This window comes from Mesoplodon mirus, assembly GCF_964341445.2.
Source record: "Mesoplodon mirus genome assembly, chromosome: 14".
Taxonomy (NCBI): domain Eukaryota; kingdom Metazoa; phylum Chordata; class Mammalia; order Artiodactyla; family Ziphiidae; genus Mesoplodon; species Mesoplodon mirus.
Window position 1 is genome coordinate 12800081 of NC_138990.1, and position 13070 is coordinate 12813150.

The 13070-nt window shown below is 40.7% G+C and overlaps 1 protein-coding gene across 2 annotated transcripts in view; it reads right to left on the reverse strand.

Moving 5' to 3' along the window:
- Nucleotides 1-3260: 3260 nt before the first annotated feature.
- TMEM87B (transmembrane protein 87B) overlaps nt 3261-13070 on the reverse strand; it is a 54768-nt gene continuing 44958 nt past the window's right edge. For both annotated transcript variants that reach the window (XM_082642865.1, XM_082642864.1), the window contains exons 18-19: nt 8330-8360; nt 3261-7195 (exon numbers count right to left, since the gene is read on the reverse strand). In XM_082642865.1, coding sequence (XP_082498991.1) covers nt 7136-7195; nt 8330-8360 — 91 coding nt within the window. In that variant the 3' untranslated portion in view covers nt 3261-7135. The remainder of the gene's footprint in view (nt 7196-8329; nt 8361-13070) is intronic.

The window sequence follows — 13070 nt, forward strand, 5'->3', positions numbered from 1 at the left end:
GGAGTGCACTCTTCCCTTGAAGGTCAGGTGAAAGGGAAATGAGCCCTTGTGCTTTGGAGCACCAAAAATTCTGTGTGCTTCCTTCATCCCACATTTATCTGCCAGAGAGACTCAGAACCTGTGTTAGTTTTCTATTGTTGCTGTAACAAGTTATCACAAACTGGTGTCTGTAACAATTCAAACTTATTATCTTACAGTTCTGGAGGTCAGAAGTCCAATATAAGTCTCCCCAAGCTAAAATCAAGGCGTGAGCAGGGCTGAGTTCCTTGTGGAGGTCCCAGGGAAGAATCTGTTTCCTTGAGTTTTCCAGCTCCTCGAGGACACCTGCATCCCTTGGCTCATGGCCCCTTCCTCCATCTTCAAAGCCAGCCATGGTGGCTCAAGGGCTTTTCATAACGCATCTCTCTAACTCATGTCCTGTAGTCACATCTCTCTCTAAGTCAGTTGGGAAACATTCTTTTTTTTAAAAATTGGAGTATAATTGATTTACAATGTTGTTAGTTTCTGCTGTACAATGAAGTGAATCAGCTATCTATATCCCCTCCCTTTTGGACCTCCCTCCCACCCATCTAGGTTGTCACAGAGCACCGAGCTGAGCTTCCTGTGCTTTATAGCATGTTCCCGCTAGCTAGCTATTTTATGCATGGTACATATATACAATGGAATATTACTCAGCCATAAAAAGGAATGCAATCGGGTCATTTGTAGAGATGTGGATGGACCTATAGTCTGTCATACAGAGTGAAGTAAGCCAGAAAGAAAAAAACAAATATTGTATATTAACACATATATGTGGAATCTAGAAAAATGTTACAGATGAACCTATTTGCAGGGCAGGAATAGAAAGGCGGACATAGAGAACGGACATGTGGACACAGGGAGGGAAGGGGAAGGTGGGACGAACTGGGAGATTAGGATTGACATATATACACTACCATGGGTAACTTCATTTTAATGCACGTAAAGAAACCTTAGAATGTGTTTGAATTTTGTATGGAGTTTCTTTCAACTGAGTCTCAGTAGCATCTACCATAATCACTGTTGCTTTTTTTTTTTAACTGTTGCATTTTTTATACTAATCTTATCTGTTTTGGGAAGGCCTGTACCCCAGGCACTTTATTTTATTTATTTATTTATTTATTTTTGGCTGTGTTGGGTCTTTGTTGGTGCACACGGGCTTTCTCTAGTTGTGGTGAGCGGGGGCTACTCTTCGTGCACGGGCTTCTCACTGTGGTGGCTTCTCTTGCTGCGGAGCACGGGCTCTAGGCACACGGGCCTCAGTAGTTGTGGCACGTGCGCTCGGTAGTTGTGGCTTGCGGGCTCTAGAATGCAGGCTCAGTAGTTGTGGCGCATGGGCTTAGTTGCTCTGTGGCATGCGGGATCTTCCCGGACCAGGGCTTGAACCTGTGTCCCCTGCATTGGCAGGCAGATTCTTAACCACTGCGCCACCAGGGAAGTCCGCACCAGGCACTTTAGATACAATATCTTAATCCTCTAATGAGCAATCACATGTTTGTTAAATGAAATTTCCCTTCTCCCCAGGACTTTGAGGACAACCCTTCAAGGACACTTGTCACCCACAGCTGGTATTGTACCAGTTTTGTCACTTGTCAGGAGGGTGACCTTGGGTAAGTTATTTAACCACCGTGTCTCAGTTTCTTATCTATAAAGTGGCTACACCTCCCTCATTGTCTACTATGAGACCACAACGGTTAACAAAGCCTGGCACTCTCCAGCACTCCCAACACTCCCTGAATTGTCATCACAGTCATGACAACAGACCCTGCTTTTCCTCTGGGACTACCCATCCTGACCACCCCCCAAGGCTGGGAGAATTCCCATGAAGAAAATCCTCCACGTCCCACCTACTTGGGGCCAGATGGATTTTATTAATGGACTCAGCTGTGATCTGAGAACACATTTGTTTCTAAAGTTTCTGATCTCATACAGTCTAGTTATGGCCCTTTTAACATATTTATTTCTCAATATGCTGACCTTAGAAAATTGGAAAAACATAGGTTTGGAAGTCTCCCCTAGGCCAGTGACCCCAAATAACCTGTGGCAGGAGCCTTCGTTGTCCACCGAAATCCATCCTCTCCTTTCACAGTTAGAATAGCAGGCAGGGATACGGCTCGCGCCATTTCCCAGTCCAGCTGGCAGTTTGGTGTGGCCACGTGACTGAGTTTTGCTCATGGAATAAGCTAAGAAGTGACGGGCACCACTTCCAGGTCTAGCCCTGCAAAATCCCCAGGCGGGAGCAACTCTCCCCTTCTGCTGGCTGGATGCAGAGGACAGGCCCCAGGAGATGGTGGGCCCACAAGATGGAAATAAACCTTGGGCCCCTGAGGGACTGTGTGAGGAGGGCGGCCCTGCTCACCTCTGTACCTATCCCAGCACAGTTACAAGGTCAAGAAATAAACTTTTTTGTCTTAACCTACTGAAATGGGATTGACTTATTATTTATTATTAGTTACAGCCTAGCTGAACCTGAACCTTCACCTTGCATGCCAGTGATGTGTTCTCACTCGGTCCTTTCCCTACTTTGTGTTTACATAGATGAGGTCACATATGTGACTTTGGATTATATTTCTTACAAGTACGTTTCTATGTTATCATATATTCTTCATAATTTAATGGGTGCAGAGTATTCCATAAAGTAGCTGGTAAACCATAATTCACTTAACCATTCTACTGTTGATTATTTAGTTTGCTTCTTGTTTTTTCTCTACTTTAAATAATGCTATAATAAACATTTTTGTGCAGAAGCCTGATTCTATATTTTGAATCATTTTTAAAAACGTCACCAGAACTGGTATTATTCAAAGGTTGTGAAAAGGTTGAACTTCTTTTCACAAAGACTGAATCAGTTACATTACCATCACTAATGATGTGCTCATTCCATCAGACATTAAAAGCAAAAGGATTTTTACAAATACTTAACAGCATAAACATATCAACTTGATTTTTTAAAAATTTCCCCTTTTATTTTGCATTTCTTTGATCACTACTGAGATTGAACACTTCTTCATGTTTGTTAATTAGTTGTACCTCATCTTTTGAGAATTTTGTTTATGTCCTGCCATCTATTGGAGTCTACATTTCCTGTAGGTTTAAGTAATCTTAGCACTCATAAATCCTATCAAGAAGGGATCATCCAGGGACTTCCCCGGTGGCGTAGTGGTTAAGAATCCGCCTGCCAATGCAGGGGACACGGGTTCGAGCCCTGGTCCGGGAAGATCCCACATGCCGCAGAGCAACTAAGCCCGTGCGCCACAACTACTGAGCCTGCGCTGTACAGCCCGCAAGCCACAACTACTGAGCCCACGCGCTACAACTACTGAAGCCCGCGCACTTAGAGCCCGTGCTCCGCAATGAGAGAAGCCACCGCAATGAGAAGCCTGTGCATCACAACAAAGAGTAGCCCCCGCTCGCCACAACTAGAGAAAGCCTGCGCACAGCAAGAAAACCCAACACTGCCAAAAATAAATAAATTAAAAAAAAAAAAAGAATGGGTCATCCAAAATTTCAGAAAGCATTTTATTGTCATAACAAATATTAAGGCACAAAAATACATCAGTTTTTTCAAACAAAAATCTTTGAAATAGCTTTGTCCTACATTCAGAGCAGCTTCTTCCAAATAATACAATAATTTAAACTTTTAAATAAAAATATATAACTTCTTAAGCCCCTTTCTTCCCAAATACATGTTTTCCTAGTTCTAAAGAAGTTTCTTATTGAGCTCCTGTGTTATAATGTACATTTCCTTAAATCTAGTTTTGTCACTTATATACATTCGTTATGTAATTTAGTACTTTAACCAACATGTTAAACTTCTTTCTTATAAGGCATGGTGTTTTGTATTGCTTATCGCATGCTGTTGATCATACGAAGACACAAGTACCAAAACTAGGGACTTATAAATCTAGCATAATACGGCTCATAAACCAGTCCTGTATGGCCTAGTGCAATAGACTCAAATTCCTTTTGAAAAAAGGATATAAAAATCAACGTTTTATACTTTCATGTACATGTACGTCTTTTATACTTTCAATCTTCACATCACAGTAGTGCAAATATAATATACTGCCATAGAGGGGGAAAGTCAGTCCTCTCTACAGGATATGTGAAAGATTTTAAATATTATTTTCTTTACAGGAAAAGTAAAAAGTATGGGAGCATCTTATCTCTCGGGCTTAAAAAATTCACATATTCATCTATTTTTCCTTATTTTTTGAAATAAACTAACTTAAAGCTCCACTAAAGCAGATACTAATACTAATCTAACTCAAATCATGAAAATTCCCTTTTAAGCAGATTTCATACATCACATAAACCTAACATGAATTGCATAATAAAAACACTTAAGCATTTTGCCTAGGAACACATAAAACTGGACTCTTATTCTCAGATCCCTGCATTAATGGGGAAAACCCATCCTGATGACATCCTAAGAATAAAATGATGTGAGAGCCTCAAAGACCCTGATGCCCAGTTTCTGGAAACTTTGTGCAGAAGCGGGGATGACGAGCTGTACAGTGGCTCTGAGTGTGACTTCTCCCTGGGGTCCTTCATCAGAACTACGGCTAGAGCCCCAGAGAGCCCCTCCTGCGCACACAAGGGGGCCGAGAAGGTCCGCTGTAGGAACACTCGATTCAGCTCACGAGTCACCAACAAACACAAGTGCCATTGAAGGTGACAGACACAGTATACACCCCTTGAAAAACATTTCTGATGAGGTTATCAGGAGAAAACACTGCTTTCTGTGATTTGGAGAAAAGTCTGCATTGCGGTGTGCACCTGAGCCATACCGGCAGCATTTTTCTTGCCAGCTGCAGACAGAAGTGTTTTTATAAACACTATCAAGGTTATGTGAGAAGCATTTTCCCTTATTACTGCACAGTTACCATCAACTCGCACTCCACGACATCTGCAGCTGGAAACCCAGGATTCTACATTTCAAAATTCAACTACAGCCCTATGAGTTGGGGATCAATCTGCTTCAAAATCTGGGGACTGGTATTAGATACAAATGTTAGGAACAAGAAGGCACTGGTCACCTCCAGCTCTGAAACAACTGGGCTGAGGGTAAAATACACCAAAACCAGAATGGACATAAATGCTGGGAAAGATGGTAGGTGGGAGCCCATTATTGTGGCAGAAACAGAAATAAGCAAGGGAACCACACTGTTAGATGTTCTTTTCTTGGGAAGGACGTCCCAAACCTTTCTCAGTACAACACGGTCCATATTCACTACTGCAAATAAATTTGAAAGTATCTTTCAAGAGGCATTACTACTAGAAAGCTTTTTTACTAACTCCTATGAAACGAGTAAATGAGAAACCAATTCATAACGCAGGCTTTTGAAAGAAATCATTTTGTTTTGTGGCTTCACAATGAAAAAAATCAATGAAAGGTTATGATTTAAGTGCTTGTACTGGTTAAGACTTTAATGCTCAATCAAAAACTCTGGTTGGCTTCCCTGGTGGCACAGTGGTTGGGAGTCCGCCTGCCGATGCGGGGGACACGGGTTTGTGCCCCGGTCTGGGAGGATCCCACATGCCGCGGAGCGACTGGGCCCGTGGGCCACGGCCACTGGGCCTGCACGTCCGGAGCCTGTGCTCCACAGCGGGAGGGGCCACAGTGGTGGGAGGCCCGCGTACCACAAAACAAACAAAAAACACAAACAAACAAAAAACTCTGAAGTCATCCTCAACTCACAAGCTTAGAACTCCTTCAAAGAAAGACATATAGGGCTTCCCTGGTGGCGCAGTGGTTGAGAGTCCGCCTGCCGATGCAGGGGACACGGGTTCATGCCCCTATCCCGGAAGATCCCACATGCCGCGCAGCGGCTGGGCCCGCGAGCCATGGCCGCGGAGCCTGTGTGTCCGGAGCCTGTGCTCCGCAACGGGAGAGGCCGCAACAGTGAGAGGCCCGCGTACAGCAAAAAAAAAAAAAAAAAAAAAAAAGAAAGACATATAGGATTCTAACTTTAACTCCTATTCTAAATGTTCACTAGGCTGTATCTTTGGTCAGGAGAGCAGCAGAACATTCACCATTTCCATCATACTATATTCAACTGCTTTTCAAGTTTAGAATGTTCTGCATTAAAATTTTTTTTTTAAATTTCAAATTACATATTACATATATAATGTAACAAAATAATATATAAAATATGGTTTAAGGTTAAAAAATTAGTTAAAAGATTAATAGTGATGTACTATGCAGTTAAATATATGTTTTGTTATGAAACCAAATATGCTAAGATTACATAGAAGGTTCTAGTTTCCTCAAGGTTCACTGGTAATGAGCCTCCCAGCTCGCCAGGGAGGAAGTGCTCTGGCGGAGCCATGTGGCCAGGGGACCCCACCTGCCCCAGGCATTCAGCAGCAGCACAGAGATATCTGGCCTGAGGGAGGGGACAGCGGCAGAGCAGATCTTTGGAAGTAAACTCTCTCCATGTACTGTGCTCCCCTGAGCTCAGACAGAGAAGACCAATGCTATGATTTGATGTGTGTGGTGATAATTACACACAAGGGCTTTGTGCAGATGTGCATACACACAGGTACACACACACACAGCAAACCTAACCATATAAACATCCTTACGTTCCAACGTTAACCAAGTTTTACTTCTTATCAAATTGCTTCAGCATGAAAATCAAAGAGAATTATTACTGCACCTAGTAACTATAAACCCAAGAGATGGAGACACTGCTTTACCACACCTCAGAAGAATCACTTCACCTGAATCAAACAAAGGTCAGTGGAAGAACAGTAGGAGTGTTGATGTAAAGAAGTTGTTTTAAATTGTCGTATTTCCCAGGAAAGAAAAGGGAGAACCCAAACCCACACGCCTGCCACCCATCAGCCAAGGGCATTTGGGCACCTATCTTTACTATAATACTTCTCTCAGGTCATTGCCAAGTCTAGGCAATTTACTGGACATTAAACTGGCATTCAAGAGTCAGCTTAATAAGGGTTGCAGAACCCTCCCACCATCTGAATTCCTAATTTTAGTACATAGATTTCCAAGATCATGCAATAAAAACTGATTGTACTATATCAAAACAAAGTTCTCTTTTAGTCTTGAGGAAGTCCTTCACTGTTATGTAGGCTTCATTTATGTGGGTTCCAATCACATTATTTTTTCTGAAGAGAACATTTTTTCTGCCATTTCAGATCTGGTCATAATTTCCTTAAAAAACAAAGGGAAGATATTCATCAAAATGTTGATGCTCCTTCCAGGTCCTAACAGAATTCTTTATAGCGTCTCTACGAAGTAGTCACAATTTTGTGGAGTACACGCCACGATATACACAGAAATATCAGATACGGAAAATAAAGACCATATAATCCAGACTTCTAGTAATGGAGTCGAATCAATTATCTGTGAAGTTCAGAAAACGTTAACATTTTTAATTCAGAACCACCAGTGTGAGGCAGAGGGATTTCTTAGGCACAGAGCTCACCTAGGGATTTGCCTGACTTCACCGCTTTAGGTATTTTTGAAATTACAAATCAATTATTTATCAAATGAACCCGTGTCCCCTGCCCTTTAAAAAGTAATTCCATGGTATATCTTTCCATAAATCCTGGCGTTATAAATCCTGGAGTTCAATGGTTTTGTAGCACGGTGCGTATATACGGCATCCCCCTCAAAACTTCCCATCCCACTGGGGCCAAATCCCCGCGCTGATACCAGTCTTCTCCCTGACCTTTCAATGAACAGAGCTGTAGCTTCTCTCATATTCTACAGCCACCACGTAAATTACTCCTTAGCTACCACTCATTTCCTGCTACTCTTCCTCTGGATAAACTGGTGGTCCCCACGTCCATCCTTTAATCCTTACACTTCAGACTTCTTCCTGTCCTGGGCCACCCTGCAGTGTCCAGATGATCTGTAACTAATTTTTTCCCCCCAAAACCTTCCAAAATCCACATCATCTATTCAAATTTCCTACTTAGTAAATGTAACTCAGTTAGAAACTTTATTTAATACCCCAGGAAAATATCTACAAATATAAGAGACTGATTTAGACAAACTGCCACCTTGAAGTCTTCTAAACTCTTACATCTTAAGATGTTAGAAAACCATAGACTCAAAACCTCATAAAATAATTCTTCCCTCCTTTTACACCAATAAGCATTTATCTTGCTCCTGTTTTAAATGAGGATCCAGTTCCTTAAAACTTTACCCACAACTGAACGCAGTCTTTCAATCTGCTCAATTTGTAATCATTTTAAAAAGTAACTTTCAGAGCTTCTTTTGAAATACATTCCTACTTTGTGAAAATAATAGCTCCAAGACATAAGCAAAAATATATTTTACCTCATCTGAATCCGCTAATACTGGAAGAGCTCTGAAATAAAAGAAAAAAAAAAGTTGACAATGTTATTAAAAGGCCAGTGTATCTACAAAGCTGAATATAAGCATATCCTATGATCCATCAAGTCTCACTCCTGGAAGACAAAGTCAACAGAAATGAATACCTAGTGTTGCCAACAGACACGGAGAAGAATATTCACAGCAGTGTTGTTCTTAACAGGCTCCAAATAGGTAAACTGGAACACTATACAGCCCCCAAAAGAGGTATGAACTACTGAGGGATCAAATTTTAAAAACTGACACAAGTGATCTACAGTTACAGACATCAGTACAGCAGTAGCTTTGGGAGAGTGGGGTCATGATTTGGGAGGAAAACAAGAAGACAGTTTTTAGGGTATTAGTGATGTTCCAGTTTTTCTTTTTTTTTTTTGTGGTACGCAGCCTCTCACTGTTGTGGCCTCTCCCGTTGTGGAGCACAGGCTCCGGACGCGCAGGCTCAGCGGCCATGGCTCACGGGCCCAGCCGCTCCGCGGCACGTGGGATCTTCCCGGACCGGGGCACGAACCCGTGTCCCCTGCATCGGCAGGTGGACTCTCAACCACTGTGCCACCAGGGAAGCCCATGTTCCAGTTTTTGATCTGGGTATCTGGGTGCAGGTTACATGAGTATGCTTATATTAAAAATTTACTGAGCTATATACTTATTTAGAATTTGTGCACTTTCCAGAATGGGTGCTATACGGAGGGTGGGAGGGAGGGAGACACAAGAGGGAAGAGATATGGGAACATATGTATATGTATAACTGATTCACTTTGTTATAAAGCAGAAACTAACACACCATTGTAAAGCAATTATACTCTAATAAAGATGTAAAAAAAATTTTTCAGTTAAAGAATTAACCGAAATATGAAAATAATTATAACTTCAAAATGGAAGCAACAACAAAAATCAGCAATTCTAAAGGCTAATATGTTGGAAGAACATCAAGAACTAAACCGTGATGAATGAATAATTCCAAACACAGTGGGCATCCAATTAGATCTTTGTTTTTTAAGCCCCTGGTTATTTTTTACTTTGAATAGCTGGACAAATATCTTGACTAGTGATGTGCTAATTTGAAAACCCACATGTCGTGTACTTTTGTGAGAACTTAAGAGGGATGAATAGGCTTGACCGTAGCCATCATTTCACGACGTACATGTATATCAAATTATCATGTTGAACATCTTAAATAAACACAATTTAATTAAAAGATATACCTATTTTTAAAAAGATGGATGAGTAAACATATTATGAAAGGTGGTATTTATGGTATCAAGTATTTGTTTAATCCTATGTCATTGTTACCATTGACTGGACATAAACCAGTGAAGGATACTGAAGAGAGAAAGAGTTATGCAACAGAACCTTCGCTCGGGAAAGATTATACGGATAAAAAGACAAATGTAGAGCTTCGACGTGCAACGGAGCACTGAGAGGGAGAGCCCAAAGGGTCTGCACGCCAAGGTCACAACATCAAAGTCACATCCACGCACAATCCAGAGGATGCCACTAACAGTGCAGCCCACGGTGGAGACAGAAGGAAGAGAAGTCGGGGCCTCACTAGATGTGAGGTCGGAGCCAACGTGTATGGCTTGGAATAATAATAAGGGGAATCCAGACTGCTTTAGGGAAAGATGACCCAGAACCTTGGGAGCCCAGAAGACAGCCCACTGAGTGCTTAGCACCTCGTTTAGAGATAAACACTGCAATCTCCAAAATGGTTCCTTTTGTGAGGTAAATGACTCTTTAAAACTTATTAAGATGGACTCAGTGCATTGAAGAGGAAGGAGAACTATGCTAAGCTGATCTTTTTGGCTTATCAGAGATACAGAAAAGCCATAATGAATACCATATGAATATCACATAACACACTAGATCATATGGTTATTCATGATCTGTTTAAATTGTCCTATGGCTTGCAAAATTTTTGGTCCATTTCTATTGATGTATAAAAAATTGTGTACCTGTACATGAAGCCCAGTTTCTAAACTTGCCACATAAATTGCACATGAATTTTGGGTAGCATTGTGCTAAACTTCTTGTGTTAAAGTTTTCAGAATGGACACACAGGTTCCTAAGAACCTAAAACGCTGGAAGCTGTCTTGGATTATACAATTCTACTCATTTCACATAAATGGTTCATGAGAACATAAAAGAAGATATTTTGTTCTTTTATATTCCAGAGGAATTTTTGTAATCAGGCAGACATTCTACTTACAGAAAGAAATTGTAGAGAGTAATGACTCTCTAAGACATAAGGAGAACTGCCCAGGAGCCTTATTGCTTTCCACCAAGAAGTGGTGGCATAGTACGGGGTTAGTCTACTTAGGTGATTTCCTTCTAAAGTACTCAGTAGTGAATTTCCAAATCTGGAAGATAACAGTTGCCACCTAATCTGAATCTCTCCATACACCCTTGCTCAAAATTCCATGAAGTCCCTAAGGATTGCAAACAAAACCACACACAACTCACAGTCTTCAGCATAACCAGGAGAACACAGCAAACCTGAAATTATATGTAAACAGAGAAATACATGCCAATACCAACAAATTCCCTGCGTCACTGCAAGCTCATGAGTACTGAGAGTGGGAAAGAGAGGTTTGAGAGACTCTGTGAAAGAGTCTAGGGGAAGGAGGATTTAGACAAAGTATAGACAAACCTCTTCAAGAAAAATCAACACTAAGTTCCAAAATACTGACTAAAGGCCAGTGACTTGGTAGTTCACAGCATCTGCTACAGGGAAGGGGCTTAAATTGAGTAGAACCAAAAGAAGCAGTCTTGAACAGTCATGGTTTTCAGGGGAGAATCAGATACATGGAGGAGTGGTACCCTCAGAGCTATGGCAGTACCATGAATAAAAAGAAGGAAGTAAAAGGGGAAAATTAAAGATCTTGTAGAAATAAAAGAAAAATAAGACACCACCAACCTCCCTCTCTCCATACCTCCATCCCATCAACATTTTCCATAAACAAAACTATAATTTATGCAACTGATGGAAGAAAGCACTCAAAGTAGGAACTCTCACTACCAAATGCCTAGGAAGAGGAAAAACAAACAAAACCAATTCCATATAATGGTGCAGGAAGAAAAAAAGAAGGAAAATGAAAATCGAAGTGTTTTACAGTAGAAGAAAGCTACAGCTATAACACAACGGCTCCAAATTAGATGAAATAAGTTAAAAAGAATATTTGGTGATATTAAAAACTACAATAAGAAATTTTCAAACCAAGAGCAAAAATGGATAAAAACAAAAGAGGAAGAAATTCAAAGAGTCCATTAAACTCTGGGGAAAAAAAAGACAAAATCATCCCAGCAATGAAGAAAAAAATTACAAGGCACCCAAGGCAGAACAAATTTAAATAAAAATTTAATTTGTGGCAAGAAAACTACTAAGAAAATGAAAATGATATAAAGAAAGAAGTAAAAAGGATTACAGAAAAACTAGTAAAAAAAATGGAAGATAGCAGGTAAAGGTGGAAAGAAATCAGATGATTCCTCCCACAGAAACATTTATAAAACCTGGACAAAAATATTAAAAATAAGTAGTTAAAGGCACTGGAAAATGACCAAAGGGAGCGGGGATATGAATCCAAGTAGCTCAACAAATTCCAAGAATACTCAAAAAGGAAACCACACCTAGGCACATCACACACACACTGTGGAAAGACAAATGTAAAGAAAAAAATCTGAAAAGTGGCAAAAAATAAATGACATGCTATACACATGAGGACAATACAACTAAAAACTGACTTCTTTTCAAAACAATAGAAACCAGAAGATATTGGAGGGATGTGTTGGAAGAGCTCAAACAAAAGTCAATCAAGATTTTTATATCCAGCAAAACCATCCTTTGAACAGGAGGGCAAACAAATACATTTCACATAAATAAAATTGAAAGAATTAGTTTCTAGCAGACCTATACTGTAAGAAACACTAAAGAAAGACCTACAGGAGAAGGTGATAACTCAGATATACAGGAAGGAAAAGAGAAATGATAAAGGCATATAACGGATATTTATACACCTACTTTCCTTTTATGACTATTAAAAGAAAAAAGTATAATAGTGTACTATTAGTTTCATAATGTAAAGGCAGTTCTTACCTCATATGAATCTGATATGTGTGAATTTCAGTTACCACAGTTTAATTAAACACCAGTCCCTCAACAAGATAGTTCAAATTTCAGTTACTCAAAAGCACAATGAGATACCACTTCACAGCCACTAAGAGATCTAAAATCAAAAAGGTGAACAAGGGCTTCCCTGGTGGCGCAGTCGTTGAGAGTCCGCCTGCCAATGCAGGGGACACGGGTTCGTGCCCCGGTCCGGGAGGATCCCACATGCCGCAGAGCGGCTGGGCCCGTGAGCCATGGCCGCTGAGCCTGCGTGTCCGGAGCCTGTGCTCCGCAACGGGAGAGGCCACAACAGTGAGAGGCCCGCGTACCGCAAAAAGAAAAAAAATAAAAATAAAAATAAAAAAAAAGGTGAACAATTACAAGTGCTGACAAGGATGTGGAGAAATTGGAAACCTCATACATTATTCATAGGATTATAAAATGGTTCGGCTCTTGGAAAACTGCTTGGCACTTCCTCAAGACGTTCAACATACAGTTACCATATGATCTAGCAATTCCACTTCTAGGTATATACCCAAGAGAAAAGAAAAACCCAAGAGAAGGAGACAGTCCTGAAGGCAGCCAAAA